Source organism: Sebastes umbrosus, chromosome 2 (genome assembly GCF_015220745.1).
Source record: "Sebastes umbrosus isolate fSebUmb1 chromosome 2, fSebUmb1.pri, whole genome shotgun sequence".
Taxonomy (NCBI): domain Eukaryota; kingdom Metazoa; phylum Chordata; class Actinopteri; order Perciformes; family Sebastidae; genus Sebastes; species Sebastes umbrosus.
In genome coordinates this window covers 14,910,207-14,931,582 of record NC_051270.1, presented here as the reverse complement: position 1 = coordinate 14,931,582, position 21,376 = coordinate 14,910,207, and the positions used below count along the sequence as shown (strand labels likewise).

Genomic DNA, 21,376 nt, shown 5'->3' with positions numbered 1-21,376 from the left:
GAATCATACAGCTAAAAGGAGTATTTATAACATGACTACTAGTAAGGGATACATTCCAACATGGAGGCGAGTGTGAGCCTCTGCGCAGCGCTGGCATTGGGGCAGCATTTGTGAAACTCCTTCTTCACGTCCACAAATGAAAAGAAACACTCAGGAAGGACAAGATTCTGAAAAAGACGAGATAAAAAACAAAAGGATTCAGTATGACGTACTGGACACACCAGGAAGCTAGCAGACAAAGAGATGAAAAGATATACTTCTAAAGAAAAAGGTATGTACATGCTGACATTATCATGTGTCTGAGTTATGACCAGGAGCACAAAAAGGAGGAAATAATAATAATTCAAAAGAATTACATTACTTCTTAATACGGGTCAATGCCCACATCTACCCTTGAAGTTTATCGCATTTCACTCCAGCTCATTTCTAGAAATTAACTAGTTAATAGGGCTGTCAATTGATTAAAATACTTAATCAGGATTAATCTCAAATTAATCGCACATTTTTTATCTGTTCAAAATGTACCTTAAAAGGAGATTTATCAAGCATTTAATACTCTTATCAACATGGGAGTGGGCAAATATGCTTGCTTTATGCAAATTTATGTATATATTTATTATTGGAAATCAATTAGCACAAAACAATGACAAATATTGTCCAGAAACCCTCACAGGTACTGCATTTAGCATAAAGAAATATGCTTAAATCATAACATGGCAAACTCTAGCCCAGCAGTCAAGTCTGTAAAGGGGAGACTCGTGGGTACCCAAAAAACCCATTTTCATTCACATATCTGGAGGTCAGAGGTCAAGGGACCCCTTTGAAAATGGTCATGCCAGTTTTTCCTTGCCAAAATTTAGAGCAAGTTTGGAGCGTTAGTTTGCGACAAGCTAGTATGACATGGTTGGTACAAATAAATTCCTTAGATTTTCTAGTTCTATGTGATGCCAGTATCTTCACTCTAGCTTTAAAACTGAGCCTGTTCCAACCTAAAACTTTGACAGCTATACTAGTTATATATGTTTAAGGTTCCCATATGGTTCCTCACAGACATTATCATTTAACTGAAGTCATGAACAGAGAAAACTGGTTTGTTTAGTGGGATTACTGGTATTCTAAGGCAGAGCATGACATGTTAGTGCTCAGCAAAACCATCTAGTGGAAACATACGTACTAATTTTAACAAAGCAACTAACATTCTCCCTCTGAAACATAAGGTCATGCAATACGTGTTTTACAAAAGAATAAAATGCTACTCGAAATATTTTCATTTTGGATCTCGATGCTAAAATGTTACTTTAAGGGCATCACAGGCATCTGCAACAACGGTAGGAGTCGTTACCTTTTTGGAAGCTTCGGGGTGGAGGGCCTGTCGGATGACGAGGGGACTGTCGACACAAAGGGTGAAAGAGCTTCTGCCGAGGCATTTCACTTCTGATGACACCGACTGCTGGAACTGCACAACGACACAGAGAGGAAAGACTGTTTCAGACATTGTACATATCACAGGAAAGCGGGACTTTCTATATCAAATCGGTAACATTTTATAAAAACTGCACACTATAAAGCATTAGTTAAGTATTAGTACATACTTAATTCATCACTTATAAAGCATTGTTCCTACATTAATACACATTAGTATGTAATTCATAGTATGTCATAAAAAGTCATGCTGTAAGGCATAGGGTCCTCACTTTAGATTAACGGACGACTAATAACTAGCTGAATTAATCATGAATTGCAGTATTAATAAGTGTTTATAAAACATCTACACACACTAACCATTAGTGCATGTCTAAATCATTATATGTATAAATGAAGAATGCATAATGAAGAGCAGTGCACAGCCGCTTCTCAAGCTTAAGGGCCCTATTTTAACCATTATATGCTATTTTAGCATATCATTATTAAATCGTGTTTATAAGAAAGTAATTTTTGATAGATTTTGAGGTACATATTGGGGTAATTTTGAAGTAATTCCAAAGAAATTTCAAATAGGTTACTTGAACTTTGCAGACCTGTACAATGAAGTGTTAGCCTTAACTAATGCTTCATAGCGTGTGTGGAATATAAAAGGTTACCAAAGTATCTTTATTTTGTATTATTTCACTCCCATTAATTTACAACAAGCATTTATTAACTTCATAATAAATGACTCAAATATGCTTCAAGTGTGTGTTGTGCAAACACCACCAACCATGTGAAAGTGAGAATTATAACACAGTGTACTTTAATCTAAAGGCAAACAAGTGAAGGTGGTGTTGTGTTTGACATTTGACTGTGTGTTTGTTTCTCATTAGGAACGTGGCTTGTCTAACAGGTTTCAGTGTTTGCCTAGGAGGGAGGGAGCAGACAAAGGAGAGGAATGATCACACCACTAATCACGAGGATCACAGTTTTCTCTCTGCACGACGAGGAAAAAACAATCCATACGAGTCCAACCTGCTTGTCTCCTTTTTACGTACACGTGGTTACAACACCCATCCTAAATACCAGCAACTCCCACATATGTACGTGTTTATTTATAGCTACCACATTTAATGAGCCCCACTCCTTGTGTTGTGTCAACCTGTTGTTGGCAGCATTTAATCATCAACAGAAGCCATCACTTCAATATCAGGAGGACTGCATTTCTGAGAATGATTTAAATCATTTTCTTATGATTTTAAATGATTAAATCTTCAAGAGCAGCCATTTTTTTCATAGGTTGAAAGCCGTGCTAAGCAATTACATTGGAAAGGATCTGGGGACCATAAAGGGGGTATAGGGCTGCACGATTATGGCCAAAATGATAATCACGATTATTTTGATCAATGTTGAGATCACGATTATTTATCACGGTTTTAGGGACAAAATATTTTTATTCACATTTAAATAAACCAAGATCTGCTTCCACTTCCATGTTGTGCTACTTTCTTGCTAATATACAAATATGTGCATCAAATTAAGACTGGTCCTTATTCACAGTGTATCTCCTAGAAGCAAAATAAACTTGTACCAAAATTGCTGCTTTCACTTCCACGTTGTACTAGGCTACATTCCCGCTATTTAACACATTTTTGCATCAAAATAAGACTTAAAATAAGGTTCTTCTACACCTGAATTCAGTGCATTTTTTGTTTTTCCAAATGATACAGTACATTACTCTTCTGCTCCAGATTGCAGCCGCAACATTCAGGAACGCATTTTTAAACAGCAATATCGCAGTCGATCATGTTCATTAAATTGCCAAAATCGCTATCGCGATTAATATTTGATTAATTGTGCAGCCCTAAGGGGGCATGTGGAATGTGGAGCCTCTTGGTCGAGGCAGATGGCCGCTTACCAAGAGCCGGGTTCTGCCCAAGGTTTCTACCCGTTAATGGCAAGAAAAAAAATTATCTTTGTCGCATAACAATGCATGCTCATGGGGAACCTCTTGTTGGGTCTCTTAATTATAGAGTACGGTCTAGACATGCTCTATATGAAAAGCATCTCCAGATAACTTCTGTATGATTAGATTTTATATAAAAATCAATTGAATTTGTTTTCTCTTATTCGTTCCTGAATCCTCAAAATCCCCCGTGTAAGTGGGTGTGAGGCCACAGAAAACCCAAAGAATGACTAGTTTCACATGGCCACTGGCTATATATGACTGATCTGCAGACAGTGAGAGAGTATTAGGGGTGCGTGTTGAGGCATGCTCCTTAACAGTCAGAGAGAAATGCAGGGCTATTTGGCAACGCTAACCAGCTGCTGACAAGCGAGCAAATGCTTCGGGGTTAGATTAAGGAGGTTTCGGGGTGGCTGGACAGAAACCTGAAGAAATCGATCTGAGGAAAAACAGCTCGGTATTTACAGAGGGCCCACGAACACCAGCAGACCTATAAAGATCACTGGTCACTGAACTAAAAAAAAACAAAAATATATAAATGCTATTTTCAAAACTATGATGTTGCGCAATAGCAATAGTAAATAAAAGAGATGCACAGTCATTAGCATTCTTTCAACTACGCCCCTATGCCTCTTTCACCTTACCCTGTAAGTGTTTCTGCAGTTTTCCAGGTCAAGGTCATGTTTAAACAGGAGGAATTTCAAAAATACTCAAGCAATATGCAAGCTCAATTTCCCAAAATGCTGCCATGGCTCAGTTGAGAAGGAAAGCAGCAACATATCCAGATAAAACACCACAAAGTTCTCACATATGATGGTTTAACATTGAGCATGTGAGTGTATCACATGAGATGCAGAAGGTCTGTGTGTTAGAGGTGGGAAGCTCGAGCACGTTAGCTGCCAAACAGCATTACATGGATATATTATGTCTGAAGTAAAAATGTCCTCTGTAGCAGGAAATACACCGACAAGAGCACGGACTATTATGCTTATTTTCAGATTCCTACTTGTATATTGGGTTTCTACTAGAACATGTTTACATGCTTTAATGTTCAAAAAACGCTTTATTTTTCTCGTACCGGCTGTGCTGCAGCACCTCTTTTCACTCTCTGTCTGAAACGCTCTGTTGTGATTGGTCAACCAAACCAAACCCTTCAGACTCCGCTCCAGCTCCGCTCTAACTAGTTTTGTTTGAGGCCGTGCCAAAGTAGCCGCTAAGCAGGTATTATGCAAATGTTTTACTTGGTGACATCACTATGTTACGGAAGAAAAGGCAGGACTTCAAGCGAGGCGTTTCAGTCAGTTCAGGAGCAGTGTTTTTGTGGGGGAGAGTAACTCCCTTTGGCGTGGGCTTTGGGCTTTATAACTTTGCAGACCTTTTACATGCACAAGAAACTATATAACACACTAAAGGAAAGGGAAAGCACAAAAGCATACTAATAGGTCCCCTTTAAGACAGTATGGATGATTTTCACATTGTCTAAGAGCTGTTGCATAAGTGGAAGTTGGCGTGGTGTCCCGGATCTGATACAGGAGTTGGCTGTCATCCTAATCTCAGACCTAAATGACTTAATTATTAAGGGCGGTTACCATAGAGAACAATAGTAAAAAGGATGCTCAACTGTGTCTGTAACCACAGCATTATGCTTAACTAAAAGGTGCCACCCAGACACAATTTGTACAATGTACACAGAGGACAGATCTATTTCAGGCGCTGTAATTATCATACACGATAGACTTAGCTAGGTCTTGGCAACATCATATCTAATTACCCCTGATCCAAGTCTAGCCCCATTAGCATTTCTGCCAAAGTAAACAAACTGTCCTGGCCACAGTGTCAACATACCACCTCAACCAGCACACCTTGTTTTAAAAGGTATAATATGTAACCGCTGTCGGTTGGTGTTTGTAAACACAAAGCATTTAAAGTTGGCTACACCTTTACCGCTCAACTAGCGAGGTTTAGTGAGCTATAGAGTGAATGAAGTGGGAGAGCAGCGTTAGTGAGAACAAAGCAGCGAATCAGAGAAATAAAACATTATTTTCTGATTGTTTCATGGCGGTTACGTTCTAAAACAAATAAACACAACTAACTCTGCACAAGTAACTATTTTTGTATCAGTCCATAGATTGTTTTTTCAGTAATTCTTGCATATTATACCTTTAAAGCCTTTACAACGTCAGCCACTGGTGGAGTTATAATTGTCAAAGTAAGCAGCAAAGAAGATGTAAAAAGGACAATTGTGGAATTTAAAGTCCCTAAATTTGAATTCCTTCATTCGTTGAATGTGCATAAAGTCTTCGCTGTGTTTTGTTGTGTTTTTTTCTCAGGGAGTTGCATGGGTCCGAAAGCTCACAATATCAATAAAACAAATCAGGTATCTTCTTTAATCCAACTTAATACCTGAAGCTTTCATTGTTCTAACAGTAAACACACAAATTCAAAACTACAATACTCCAAAGTTGTGTCGATTAATCCAGAAGCACATTTTTAAGCACAGCCCTACTGCACAATTTCATGTTTACAGTGACAACAAGAGGACTAATGTTTGCTCATAGCTGTGCACGCAGCTCCACCTTGGTCAATTACTAAAGCCGGATTACTGAGAGAAAAGCAAATGTTTTAGATGACGTAGCGGCACACACCCACTCCCTTTTCTCCACTGTGTCTAAAACCACAGTTTAAACTGAGCAAACAAGCTGAACAGAAGACAAATCTCGCAGTGACAACAGATAGGTAGACAACAGGACACGGAGCCAAACTCATAAACGCACAACAGTAGTCTTTGCAACTTGCTTCCATCCTGCACCACTTAAACAAATAATAAATGAAAAAATAATAAGTTTATTCCACTGATGCAATCATCGTTATCTTGCATGCCTTACTGGCTCGCTCGGCTGTACAGTAAAAAAAAAAAAAAAAAAAAAAAAAAGTAACGCATGTCACACTTTCTGTACGATAGTGCCATCTTACATTAGGAAGAAAAAAATTATTTTCATTATCTGTTTTCGGTTTCATTATTTCAGGATCCACACACATTCTGTGGACCCAGATTTCTCTTAGACCAACTTTCGGTCTCACTCTGCCCTCTGAAAAGCATTTCCACATATGAGGGGGAGGACACGGCCTTTGAACATGGTCCTATCAGAGTTTGCTCTACAGTGTAGCCGGACCGTTTGTATGCAGAGGTGAGGTGGGGTGGTGGTGGTGGTGAATGAAACAAACGCCGATAAGAGCAGCAGGGAGTGTCGGGGCAGTCCCTGTGGTTACTCTTTGAGGCACCTAAAGTCAAACACACACACACACTGCCGCCACGACTCAGGACACATAAGAGCTGTACGTTGCTTACATTGAGAATGATCTAACTGGGAAACTGGACTCACCAGTTTCTAACAAGGTTTTAAACATTGTGAGCATGTACACCACAATACCAGACCAACAAAAATTACCAACTGAAATCAATACGTCTAAAACTGAACTGAAGTTTCCAGTGTGTGTAAAAGTCACAATCATGCACACAGTAAGGAAAACTCTCCCAAAAAATGTCTTCAAGCTGCATATACAGTATACTACAAAGAATCTAACATAACATTAATCTTTAATCTTTAAGTACAGGTTTTTGTATTATATTCTCCTCCTCCAGTAATTTCCTATCTTAGTCTGATTCCTCCCAATAACTTGTTTTCTTGTGCGAATGTAAACGTAGTCATTGTAGCAACAGAAACAAAACTTCAGCATTCTTTCAAGATCTTCCTTTCATGGAGGCATTAACTTGACATTTTGGCCTCAGGAGTCTTTAGACACACCCAGTAATAACTTCCATCATCGTTGGTTCAGGTGAGTGATTTGTGTGTCATTTTGAGCAGCCTTTTGCCGTGGCGTTAAAATGCAGCTTGTGTGAATCACTCTTAGATGTGATTCATCATGCTTTCGATGTCACAATATGGCTGCCTTTGTAAGCAAGGCGCCAAAACAGTAACTTTAACTCCGAAGCCAGTAGTCTGTATTTCTGGCTGTGGTCTAAAACAGTTGAAGAACAGTATCACCACAACAACAACAACAACAACGAGGTGTGTGAGGTCTCACATCACGTGCAGCTCCCTCCCTGCAGGCCACGACATGCTGTCAGTGTCCCAGACTAACGCCAGGCCTGTGCCGTCAGCAGCAAGCCTGACAGCAGCTACACCATCCATCAACCCAGGAACTGAACTGAACTGCAGGCGTGACACATATACATCATAATGTGATAGAAGTGTCACAGCTATAGTCATAAGCGCAAATGCTCAAGTACTAGCATGTCATCTACAGTCATCATCTTATACAACAATCTACATGTGATTTAGCAGTCACACTCAGGTGCTTTTAGTTATCTTTTTTTTTTAATTCTTATTGGGTTTATTCACATTAGGGCTGCACGATTATGGCCAAAATTATAATCCCGATTATTTTGATCAATATTGATATGACGATTATTTATCACGATTATTCATTTATTTTAGCGACAACATATTTTTATTGCACATTAAAATAAACAGAGCGCTGTTTTCACTTCCATGCTGTGCTATATCCCTGTTAATGTACAAATTAGGGCTGCACGATGTTGGAAAAAACTGATATTGCAATATTTTAATCTGTTATATATATTGCAACATGAAAAAATACAGGAATATTCACCCTACCCCTTTGTTAGCTGCATTTTAAAGTTAAATGCTTCAATCTGGTGCAATTCAAGAGCAAAATTAGCAACAATAAGAGCTAGATAACCAATTGTATGCTCTTAATTTAATCTCATTTGTTGTATGGATAATATCTATTATATATATTTTCTTCTCAGTGGTGGCAGAGCTATTGATTTGCTGATCTGTGGCACATGGTTGGGAAAAAGAAGGGGACGAGACTGAACGTAATACTCATGTCTATTCCACAACTTGAATGTAAAACATGTCAGTAGGACGACTGACAAAAGCATTCAAAGGTCCAAGTGCATGTGCAACAGAAGCTCATAAAATTAAATATTATGCATTCACAGCTGCAATGTTATGTTATTAGCTGGCAAATTGTTTGGAAGCCTAGTGTTAAAAAGCCCCGCTTATCTCTCTCTTAATAAATCTTTCACCAAAGAAAACCAATGGATGTCCTTGGCGGCTCTGACCACTCAGGTCAAAACAAGCCCACCATAAGAGGCTGCTGCTCGTTTCCTTCAATCATTGGATAAGTTGAACTGGGCTAAAGAAAGCACATACTGCTTCTATACGGCAGTTCTATACAACACATCAAACTAAATGTCCATTTCCTTTACTTCCCTGTACCAACCAGGATAAAACTAATCTCAGAACGGCCAATAGCGAGAGAAAGTAACCGGTGAGACAAAGGTATGAAGAGAACGAACTGATTGCTTGGGTTAATATTTGAAGGTTCAGCACACAAACTAACCTACAGTGGAGCTGAAGTCTTACCAGCTCTGTGTGAGGCACAAATGACTTCAGCAATTGGATCTATGAAATCTAAACCGGTTCTGGCTATGTGTTGAGTGTCATAACCCCCAGCAGCGCCACTGCTCTACAGCCCCAGAAAGAATTTAAAGAAAACAACCCAATTGATTACCCCAACCAACCTGCTTGTGCATGCATGGTATTTAGACCCCAGCAGCACTAATATCAACCCAAACACACTGGTGCAGCCTGATAATGAGAGGTTCTTAAACCGTGACGTACCGGAGGGGTGGGAAAGGTGCAGCGAGTGCAAACAAAACACTCTTGAGAAGGTGGTTGAAAAACATGTTTGGTAACATAAGCACTTTTTGTCGAAATGCGCCTCCTGACAGGGAGGAACCAGAAAGCACATTCACGTCTTGGTCATAAAGAAGTGCTGCAATGAGGATGAAGCCTACAGGTCTGAAAGCCTCCCCTCCCCTCCCGTCTGTCTGTCTGTCCTGCAGCCTAAAACAGAGGTGCGGTCCCAGCAGGTAAACATTCCCCCTTCCAGATGTCTGCAGCATGCATCAGGCCGAGACAAGACTAGACCTGCGACTCCTCCTTATCTCCAGATGCCTCGAGGCACTGCCCATCCTAGCCCCTTAGCTTCTACTAACTGTCAGCAGAGTTTAACTGTCAGGGCCAAACCAATGACATGTCTCAGCCAGGTGGAAGACCATTTTTTCTAAAAAGGTCATCATCAGATGACACGCCTCACATTAACTTATAGCGAGTCAGGCTTGTCACGTCTCATCTCGCTTTGGGCATTAACTGTCAGAGGAAAGTTGGTTTAATTAGCTTCTGAATCACTCATCATGTTACCGACGGCAAAGAGATTTTATGTTAGCTGTTCCTGTGATTTTCAAACTGTATTAAATACAGTTCACCAGTGAGAGAGTTCAAATATGGTGTGAAACTGAGCACCAGGACTTTTAAAGCCTATTTGACATGGGAAAAGATTTATAGGCCGGCAGTAGCTCAGTCTGCAGGGACTTGGCTTGGGGAACGGAGGGTGGCCGCTTCAAGCAAGCCCCCAGGAAGAGCGCCGGTCGTCGATCCCAATTTTCGTAGTTGCCAAATGTTGGTACAACTACAACTTCCGTGTCCGTCACGTGATGCCATTGGGCCCAAAAATACTTTTTCCCATTGACTTACATTGGGAAAGAGACGTCTGTAACTCAGCATATAATTTTTTTTTAGATGAATCAACTTCCCAGTATGAACACTTGAATAGCCTTAGGTACTAAAAGTTGTAAAATGCACTAATAGCCGAATCCAGAGTTATTTTCCTTCCTCCGTTCATGTGGATGAGACCCAGACAGCGTGACGGCTGTGACCCCGTGACACGCCACTGAGCAACTCTCATAGGAATGAACGAGGCCCCGCCTCCAACGCTGTATCCAGCTCTCTTTATACATCCATGGGTTCAAGTGGAGTGGTAGCTGGAGAGGTGCTTGTTCACCTCCTGGACACTGCCGAGGTGTCCTTAAAAGGACCAATGTCATATATTTACTGTAATAAATCATAAAATGACCATGATATGTCGTCAGAGATTAAGGAAACATGCTAAATTGAAATACTGGTTTCTCCGACAACAGTGCTACAGCCGGTATGTTCTCCTTTGAAATTTCCAATCCAGTCTGAAACGTTTGTTTTTGTTTTGGCCAGTATGATCCCGTCCACTGCCCATTTCAACACGCCGTTGCCGCATATGAAACAAACTGGCACACAAACAGTCTTCTGCAGCCGTGGACGCAAGCTAAGGAACTGGATCATCAGAGATGACGTAACATTAGATTCTACCTGACCTGAAAAGCCTCATCATATCTCTCTGTGGTCCGTGTGCAGCTGGGTTATCAAGACAGCGAGTATATACTGCGTGTATATGAAACCTTTTTTTAACTAGGAAGTCACATTGAGATTAAAACCTCTTTTACAAGTGAGACCTAGCCAAGACAGGGTCAAATAGCAGCATCCAACACAGCTGGTGACGTGATGCCGGCTACTGCTGCTAACCAGACGCTAACACGGTCGTGTCTAGAAAGTAACCCTCAAATCAGTCACACAAGAGGAGCGGACGAATACCATTTTTTGGGCTCTGAAGCTTCGTTAAAGTAAAAAAAAACGTAACATAACATAAAGAATCTTCAAAATTAACAGGAATTACAATTCAAGTGTAAACCTATTGGTCAAAACTTAAGCAGGAATTAAAATTCCAGTATATAATGTATATAGAATATAAACATAAAATTGAACAGATTAGCCCAAATTTTCACTAATACCCGATCCAGCTATTTGAGTCAGTGTCGGCCCGATATCCGATCCGGTATCGGTGCATCCTTAATAAATAGTCAATATGAACCATCCACATGGTAAAAACCTATTTTTCTATACTCCTGTGTGAAAAAAAATACTTCACAAATGAAAAGTATTGAGTATTTTTCTCATTTTAAAAACTGGAGAGCAAAATAAAACATTGAAATTATAGAGAAAAAGAGCCTATAAAGCCTATATCGCGATAGAAACGATAGAAAAATTATGTTGTTTTGACGATACATCGTCATATTGCCAAGCCCTAGCCACAACAATAACGCATGTCTATAAGGTCCTATGTGTGCATGTGTCCCTACAGAGTGAAAAAACTTCCCTAAAAAGGGATTAATCCTGCCTACACACTCCTTAAGGAGACATTGCACCTCACATTGAAGTGACTCACCTGTTGCAGGACTTTGTCCAGAGGCTCAGCTTTGATGAAGTCTTCCACAGTCAGCCCTGTGTCCTCTTTACACTGGTCTGTCAGCTCCACAGAGTCTGGCTTCACAACACATCTATGAAGCTCCCCGACCTGTGAGAGTGGATTTAACGGATCATGTCGAAGAATACAGAGTCAAGAAATTAAAAAAGAAAACTAATTTATGGCAAATTACAAACTATATTATACCCCCACATTCAAGAAAAATGAACTCTTACAAAAATTGACAATGTAGTTGCAAAAAAAGCACTTAATTGTCAATATCAAGAAGCATGACATGCCAAACCAAAACGGTGTGTTTTTCTCTATTATATTATTACTATGAGGTGAAACAGTCCTCACCTGCGTGTTCAATTTAGGTCGCACACCTGTAGAAAGGTGAGCTAAAGATGTTAGCTCGCATTAGAGAGAGAAAAAAAGCAGGCTGGACTGTTTCAGAGATCACACCATGTTGGTTTAAATGTCAAACATAACATGTTCCACTACAGGTAAAAGACACAAACTACTACATAAGATACCTTACACACAAAAGGTCCGTACCTTTTTCTCATGTAGATCCACAATTTGCCACACCAAGAGAATTATTTCCCTCTCATCCGAACCCAGTTTACCCCCATTTGCACCAGCTGTTGCCCCAAAGAACACCACCAGAGTATCACTGTGCGAAGCCATCAGGGACCACAAGGGTAAAAACTACAATTAAAGCAGAGATTAAAATAAAAATAACACGAGGGTTCACCTTTTTCCAAGTGATAAGAAGAGCGAACAAAAGGGCTGAATTGAGGGTAAAACGGAGAGAGAGAAAAACAAGGGGGAGATTATTTTTCAAGAGGAGCCACGAAGAAGAGTTTGCGGTCAGAGACTCTACCTGTTGAAGTACTTGAGTGTTTCTCTATCCAGAGATACTGGTTTAACTGGTAAAAAGAAAGGGTGCAAATCCGTGTTTCTTTTCACACGAACTCCATAACAAGCCCTGGAGTTTTTTTTTTTTTTTTCCTCCTCCTCTGCTTTCTATTTTTTTTCCTGAGTTTACCTGTGTGCGCGAGGAGAGCTGCACTAGGCCTCGCGCCTATTGGCTGGTTTGGAAAGGTGAGGGTGGGACTCTGGGGTGAGTGCTGTGATGTGATTGGTCAGATGTGTTGAATCAGGAAGTATAGTCTGGTAAAACACAAGGCTGTACAGTATAATACCTCCATGAGGCATGGAGCAGGAGTTGTGTTTCACATTGATAGTGGAGGGTAAATGAACTGATCTACTAAATGTAAAACACCTGCAAACATATAGAAACATTTTATTGAAGACACTACAGGTGAATAGAGTAAACATTTTAATTATTAGATATCACCACGGAACTTCTCCAGTTGATATCTTACATTAAGGCAATTGGGTTTTTTTTGTATTAGGCTACAAGTTTTCTGAATTTTTATGTGTAAATATGCAAATGAGGCATATCTTATTAAATATGTGCTAATGTGCATACATTTCCAGAACAGAAATCTGAACATTGGATTCTTGATTAATTTTGTTAACATATTAGAGTCAAAGTGTGGGGCCCCTTTTTGACATTTTTTGAGAAAACCACTACAGTAATCTCTGAGTAACCAGTAGTAGTATCTTCTTTTTTAAAAAATTAAATTTAAATTAAATTAAATTTATTTATTATTTTATTTTATTTGTTATTATTTTTTTAATTTAATTTTATTATAATTATTATTTCCTGACTTATTTGTGGATATTCTCCCTGTATTTTCTACAATTTCAATTTGATGTATCCATGATTGAGAATCAGTTTTGTCTTATGTGTTCAGCTGTGGTTGTCTGTGTGTATGTTGTTGCTCGGTACGATTGATGTGTAGAAACCTTCAGAATATAGATAGGAATGAAACTGGAAAGTTTGGTGTATGTAAGAGTTACTGAAGTGGAGATTTCTGGCTCAGAGTCTGAGAAAAACCTCATTTTGAGAAAATGGCCTTTAAAGATATGGATTGTAAAATTCCATACATTTTGAAGACACTGCAGGTGAATAGGGTAAAAACTTTAATAGAGATCACCATGAAACCTCCCCAGTTGATTACTTACATTAAGACAAATATTTATTGTATTACAAGTTTTCTGAAATTTTATGTTTAAATATGCAAATGAGGCATTATCTGATGTTAACTCTGGGTGAATTTAGGAGAAATCTACAGTCGCAAATAGACAAAATGTAGAAAAATAAACACCTAAAATGTGTATTTTGGATGTTTTCTTTCCACTAGTCTTTAAGAAGACATGTTATGGAAGCAAAATAGCCCAAGTGTCTCACCTTAAAAGGTTAAATTAGCCCGGTTTATACTTCTTCAAGTGCTGACGGTGTTTCCATCAAATAACAGGCTCAATAAAAATTAGCTGGAGTAAATCTTAATGATTCACATGAAACTGTAATATAGGCCTACTGAGTTGGAAATGAAACATGTTGTCTGCCTTATTCTATACCTCTTGTCTCAGGTTTTTGTAACAATTTGAATGATACATCTATACAAGGAGTTTATTAAAGCTGAAAGAATACATGTTGTGGGAGTTGGTAGCAGAGTTTTACTGCAACTGAGCTGATTCAACATTAAAATAACATTTTGCACACTGATTTAACATAAGCCTCTGGGTAATTCTGCAACAGGCGCTTTCTTGCACAAGTCTAAATTACTCTGTGGTAGAAAGGAGTTGAAAACAGTCTTTATGTTGTCACTGATGTTGTGCAGATGCTAAATTGTACACTTGCACCATATCAGGGCAGTATTCATCAAAGTTGTGATTGCTATTGTGCCATCATTGGGAAGATTTGCCTTGATTTACTTGGTGAGGTAGGTAAAGGGAACACAGGAAGGACAGAAGGAAATAAATCTAATGGAAAGTAGCATCTGATTTATTGTTTTTCATGTTTTCAACCTGCTATTCATCTTGTAAACATCCATGCTGCTGTGTTGCTTCACACTCCCACTGTGATATGGAATATAAATTACTGTCACAATACATTATTATTCTCTTTTCCTGGTCACTGTATAAGAAGTCTCACTCTCTTTTATGTGATTATATTTTCATCCATGATGCAGCTTTCAAATTGAACTTAAATCTTGCATCAGCAACAATACATACAATCTAGAAGTTTTAATAACTTCACAGGTTCTTACTGGCCTGTCTTTGGCCGGGTTCCCAGAATGCCGTGTTTTGTTGCTCCTGACACTCCCATCTCTGCTCGCTATGGGCCAGTAGACTGTAGTGAATGCAAGGCACTTTTTGTCTCCCTTACCTCCTCTCACTCATTTAAATCCCCCAGTCGCAAGAGTAATTCTCAGCGTCTCCTGTCTCCTCACGTGAAATCATTCTTTCCAGCCGAACCAGTCCGATTAGCTGAGGCACACACTGCGAAATCCTAGACACATAATGATATTCCCCCCGCAACAACAGCAACAAACGTTTATCTTCATGACATCACAAGATAGGCATGCTTATACATGTCGTCTGTCTGTGGCACCGAAATGACACGTCAAGTATTTGTTTCAGCAAGTGTAAAAGGTTGTACAGTCGAAAAGGCAATCTATACGAGCCACCGCCGTACAGCTGTAGTATCATGTGGTGTGAGGTGTTTGCAGTTCTTCTAACAAGCCGGTGACAAAAACAGTATTATGCCAAACAACATTTCCAAGATTCATGGCTCAGTTATCCCTTTGGCAGGTCCCATCCTACAAGTATGGGTTACATTGAAAGGGATTACAGTAATCTGCTTACAAAAAAAAAATGTGATTGCTCATATGAGGCAGGTTTTGAAGGGGAAATGTTATCAATTACATTATGTTAAAGGTGCTATTGATAACATTCAGCAACTAGATGTCACACCTTACTTCACAACAAGTCGTTGCCAGGCACTTACCATCCCTTTCAGCCATTTATCAGTTTTTTCGACGACCCAGAGATATCACGTGATACCATCGTTATTATTCTATTGGTTCACAAGCCTTGTTAGATGTGGGAACCAAGTGTTAGATATCATCCACAGAGATAAACAAAACATTTCTTTTGGACCCGCCAAATGTTTTAAAATAATTAATTCACAATCATTATATTTTTTTTCAGGAAAAACCATACTTTTATTCGGCACCTTTCTAAAAACTCTGTAGATGTATTATTTTTTTAAAATATTTGTCTACATAAAAATGTTATCAGTAACACTTTTAAATACCGTGTGTGCCTACATTATTTTTCATTTTGTATCTTATTATTTAACAAAGCCTAAAAAACATTCAGATGGTAAAGGACAAGTGTTGATTCAATTAAAAAGTACAATACAGGCATACTGTTTATACTCATAATGAAAGGCAATGGGTACATTAGGTAAATACCACACCGCTGATGTTGTCTCATAAACATGCCGCTTCCTCATTCTGTGAGAAAAGGCCGAGCATATCTCAGAGTCAGCTACGTTTTCTTGCGTGATCTCTTCTGACACATATGTTTTTGTAACACCCTTTGCCCTCTGTAATTTTTCCACCGTCACAGTTAAAATAATCCTGACACACCAATATTCAAAGATTCCAAAGAGGTGATGAGCAAAGTCACAGTGGGTTCATTCAATCCTCAGTTCAAATCATTATCACAGTGAGCCATCTCATAGTATCTAAGGAGATACTTTTGGTTCGAGAGCAAAACTATCGACATGCAATCAAAACATTTTTTTATTGTAAGTAAAATAAATTTGTGATAAAAAATGTATTAATGCAAATCCCAAAATTTTGTGTGCGAACCCAAAAGTTTTGTTGGCAAATCTAAAGGTTTTGTTCCCACAGCAAAAGTTTTGTTTGCTGAATCTCGCGGGCTGGACCTACACTGAAAGATGTAAATTGCATCGTCCTGTCGAGGTTTATTTAACAACTATGACCAGCTCGCTGTACGTTATCCCTTACTTATTTTACTTGCAATAAAACATTTTTTGATTGCAGTGTTGTTAGTTTTGCTCTTTAATCTATGTTTTGATTACAGTGTGCAAAGTTTTGCTCTCAAACCTTTTCTGTTTGATCGGATAATAAAGGCACAAAAGTAACCTCGTAAGTATCTGACACAACACACAAATGACAAACCCATTGGGAAAGTGTGGCATGTCAGTTCTTACAAATGTTTACTTTTTTTATCCAAAACTTGACATTTTAACTGTTTTTCCTTTATTAATAAATATTATGACCATTATTAGGACACCACACTGAAATTATGTAAAATCTCCATTATTAAAAACACAGTGTCACCGCCATCTACTGGTTTTGCCAGCTGGTGCCAGTTGTGTAGTTATGGCAACCGACAAACTTGGAAATAAGAGTCCATTATAAATATCTGACTGACGTGCATTTAAAAATATCAGGAAACATGCTCACAAGTTTTATGAGACTGTGACAAACATTAAGACACGATTCCGCTTTTTGCTGCTCAACAAAGGGAACATCCAGCTTTTCATTTTGCAATCTTTTCATTGAGAGGAAGTTGAAAGCAAGACTGTTGTCTCCAGCGGGATACCAGGGCAATTGTTTGCTTGTTTGTCACGAGTGAAAAACATTTTTACAATATCATACGTTTTGGATTCTATGATTTAGAAAAGATGAAATGAACAGCAGTTTTATTACATGATTTTACAATCAGACTGTATCAGAGATGTTACATAACGACACTAAAAGGTTGTCAAAGTCTTATCTCCAAATAGAAAATGCATTTCCTGCAGAAAACTGCATGTGAATGCTGACATCTGAAATTAATTGCATAACATTGCTGAAAATACAGAAATCTTAAAGCACTGCACTTCTGAAAAACTGGCAGAGATGAAAGTTGAACTGCATTACCCCCAAAAAACCTAAACTGTGATAATGCAAAAACTGTAAAAGATATCAAAAAGATGAATACAAGTTTATTAGTTCAAAGTCTTGTAACCCGTTTAAAGTTTAAAGTCTGTAGCTGAAAGTATGTGGAAGGAGTAGCATTTCCAAGCGGAGTAGGTTTAAGAAGATTTGAAGATGTCTCCCATTGACTTACATTATAAAAAATTGTAAAACGTTGAATATTTTAAAAAGAATAAAAGGTAGAAAAAAGTTGAATACAAGCACCCTTTAAAAAGCTGTATATTTTAGTATTTGAATGGATCTGTAGCTGAACGTATGCAGAAGTAGTTAAGTCCAAAAAACGTACAGAAAGAAAATAGCAGAGGAATAAGAATTTGGATGTCAATAGTTGCTAAAGTAGTTAATAGCTGCTGAAACAGCATTCACACTATTAAGAGAGCCAAAGCTGTGAGTCACATATTTCTCTGTGGCAAAAGTGTAAAAAATAAGAAGTGGCTGACGCAACCAAAGGGTTATCAGATGAAACTGTGTTCTGTTCCCACACTTACAGGCCATTAAAAAAAATAATCTTACACAGAATCAACAACATAATCAATACCATTTCCATTTATTTTGCATCACCAAAATTATAAAATAAAATAAAAACTTTACATTGAGACTTGTCTTATGCATATAGAATTATTTATTGTACTATTTATGAATACTATATGGCATAAGTACATAATGCATGACAGATTTATAAATATATGTTCACTATTTAAAAAAGAAACTTTTAGAAAACATGTAAAACTGGTTATTTACAGAGTTGGGACAAGTATTTCACAGATAAATTCTGACTTCCTGTTTTTCTGTGTTGTAATTTCATACAAAATGAGCTTCATTTCAGGCTAAATTTCCTTCATTACAAAATACATGAATATCTACACACACTACACATACATTTTCAATATCACGATGGATTATTTTCACACATGTTTACCAATATGTCCATTTGGTCTTTGGACTCGGACACACACTGAGAGCTGTGGGTCTGATTGCTCGGTCTCTTGGACACAAAGGACAATTCTTTAGTGCCCTCACCTGGGGAGGTGCTGGAGATGTGGCGGAAGAGCTTCTGGATGCCGGTGTCACGCAGGGAGCTCCTGAAGGAACGGGCCGCGAACATGTAGAGGATGGGGTTGACGCTGCTGCTGATGAAGACCATGGCTCCGGCGATGAAGGTCATGGTGCTCCTGGCGCTCTCCAGATACTCGTCTTTGGTGGCCAGGATGATGAGAGAGAGTACGTTTCCTATGTGGTGAGGCGTCCAACAGATGGCAAACACAACCACCACGCTGGCAATCAGGACTGTGGACTTGCGCTTAGACTTAAAGGTCATCTGGGTGATCCGGCTGAACACGCAGCTGTAACAGACCACCAGGATGGATAAGGGTAGTATGTAACCCACCAGTGTCTCCAGCAGCACACACACCAGCTCCTGGGTCACAGATTCATAAAACCGGTACAGACAGTGCTCCTCGCCAGAATCATGTCCCACAACCTGAGTCGGGATGATGGGTACGCTGAACAAGAACGCTGCCGTCCACAGAGCAAGCAGGACTTTATTCAAAGCTTTTTTCCTCCTCCAGCCAGCTGAAGCAAAGGGATAGCGCACGGCCACAAAGCGCTCCACACTCATGAGGACGATGAGGAAAACGCTGCTGTACATGCAGGCCTGGATCATGAACACCATGGCTTTGCAGGAGGCCTCTCCAAACACCCAGTGGTGGGCCAGAGAGTAGATCCACAGAGGCAGGGTGATGAGGACCAGCAGGTCTGCAACAGCCAGGTGCAGGATGAGCACCACGGTGTGGGAACGCTGCTTGACGTGTCTCAGGATGGTCCAGATCACCAGCAGGTTGCCCGGAGCTCCTATCAGAAAGGACAGGCCAAGGATCACACAAGCCACTGCTGTCCCGCCATCAAACTCTTCAGGGGCCATATTATCGTCCTTTGAATAAGAAGAAGGCAGCTCATCTGAGTAGTTCATGCTGCGAGTGTATGTGCTGACAGCGGCGTCTGCATGAAAAGAAAAACAAAGTGCTGCACAAGCAAGTCCTCACTTCCCTTTACGAATAGACAGCACAGGAAAGGGGTTTCCTCACAGGGCTATTTGAGAAGCAAAGCGGTGATTCATGCATGCGTCATTAGTCCATTTTTTCACCTCAGGTCATGAATTAAAAGGATGTAGAGTTTCAAATAAATCAAAGAAAAGATTATCAGAAATTAAATTATCTCAGATGCTCCACTAATGTGGGGAACAACTCCACGGATACAATAACATTAACCGAGAATCTGCACAAGTTTCATGATATACAGAACATTTCAGTTAGATGGAAAACAACAATATGTGAATTATTTCAATTAAACAAACCCTTTCTTGTCCTACAGGCACTGTAACATTTTTAAAACAGTGTCCTGATGTAGATAATTACATGTAATTTTAATTTCTCTAACATGAGGGATACAGGTCTGTTATGTAAAGGAGCACGTTTAGGAACTGGTCTGATGACATTTAGTTCTTTTTCCAGATAATTAGGGTCTGAATAATGAGAGAAATGTATGAAATGCTGTGTGACCCATATCTTTTTCTGATTTGTATGAGTGATTATTTGAGTTAAAATGGAAGCAAAATTGGTTTGCAACCCTTTGACCACTTATACTCTAACTTAACTATATCTGTGAATATTATGGTGAATAATTGCTCTACATTCAGTATAAAATATTACAGTTTAATTTTGAAGGAATTGTGAATACATTTTAGTTCAGCATATACTATAGAGATTTTTTGGCTTTTTAATTTTTTTTAATTTTCAGCTTAAAGGGACTGTTTGTAACTTTTTAAGGGTATAAATGTAGCGGGTCGGCACACATGCGCGTTCGCATATGCGCGCTCGCGTGTGGCCGGAGCCTCGTCTCCGCTGCCTGCTCTCCTTCACTCAGACAGCACACGCGTCCTCCACTTCTAGACGTGAACGCGCGCTCACTACACACTGCAGAAGAGTTAGTTTAGCTCTGAGGATATCTAGTGAATGCACAGGGGACGTTTGTGCAGAAATAAATGCTGCAGCTCCTCCAGACCAACAGAGCTTTCCCGTGTCTTGTGAAGTGATGGAGCTCTTCAGAGTGTTACGTTGTCTTCTCGTTACCGACCGGGTGCCGGTGTCTCCTCTGCTCTCTCCGGCTGCGGGCGGAGAGAGCAGGGAGACACGCTGCAGAGCCCCGCTGCTTCAGCCTGCACTTAGGCAGGAAAAGCCAACACTAGGATCAGATCTAAATCCTGTTCATGGAGAGACTTTCGTCTGGTCAGCTAACATTACTGCCAAGCAGCTGAAATATAGAGTGATATTGTGGATTTAGCTGACGTGTGTCTCCTCACTGTTTTGAGCGACGCTCGTTCAGGTACATTTAGAGCGAGCAAGCGCGAGCCCGACGCTGACTTTCGTTGATTTCACGGCCACAGGTGTTGCTGTTAACAAGCATTTCTGAAAGTTACAAATAGTCCCTTCAACTGCCATTACTATAGGGCATATTTTCCCCAAAGTGACAAGAAATAAATCAAAATAAGATAATCAACAAAAATTAAATAATTATGGCAGTTTCCCAAGAACATTGATCTAGCAGCGGGGGGTAGGAGAATGTCCGGTTTGGGGACGTCAGAATTGCGTCTCTGCTCTTTGCAGATGATGTGGTTCTGTTGGCTTCATCAAACCGTGACCTGCAGCGTGCACTGGGGCGGTTTTGCAGCCAAGTGTGAAGCGGTTGGGATGAGAGTCAGTACCTCCAAGTCCATAATTCACAAGTGAGGGAAAAATGGAACGGGAAATGGACAGGCGGTTCGGTGCGGCGTGTGCAGTTATGCGGACCATTGTGGTAAAGAGGG

General features: G+C 39.6%; 2 protein-coding genes across 5 annotated transcripts in view; both read right to left on the bottom strand.

Annotated features, from left to right (window-relative positions):
• Positions 1–12,690, bottom strand: part of esrp2 (epithelial splicing regulatory protein 2) — a 29,719-nt gene extending 17,029 nt beyond the window's left edge. For 2 of the 4 annotated variants that reach the window (XM_037793490.1, XM_037793499.1), the window contains exons 1-4: positions 12,140–12,271; positions 11,564–11,692; positions 1,343–1,456; positions 53–167 (exon numbers count right to left, since the gene is read on the bottom strand). In XM_037793490.1, the coding sequence (XP_037649418.1) occupies positions 53–167; positions 1,343–1,456; positions 11,564–11,692; positions 12,140–12,271 (490 nt within the window). Of the gene's footprint in view, positions 1–52; positions 168–1,342; positions 1,457–11,563; positions 11,693–12,139; positions 12,374–12,467 lie in introns of those variants that run through there. The other 2 variants (XM_037793472.1, XM_037793481.1) reach the window with 2 other exon arrangements.
• A 5,355-nt stretch (positions 12,691–18,045) lies between these two features.
• Positions 18,046–20,281, bottom strand: si:dkey-148a17.6 (uncharacterized protein LOC108190685 homolog). The gene has a single exon (XM_037789987.1). The coding sequence runs from the start codon at positions 19,481–19,483 to the stop codon at positions 18,404–18,406; it is 1,080 nt and encodes a 359-aa protein (XP_037645915.1). The 5' UTR covers positions 19,484–20,281; the 3' UTR covers positions 18,046–18,403.
• Between the last annotated feature and the right edge of the window lie 1,095 nt (positions 20,282–21,376).

What these genes read in the sequence shown, in the direction of transcription:
- si:dkey-148a17.6 (XM_037789987.1), bottom strand. Translation starts at nt 19,483, where the DNA reads ATGAACTACTCAGATGAGCTGCCTTCTTCTTATTCAAAGGACGATAAT.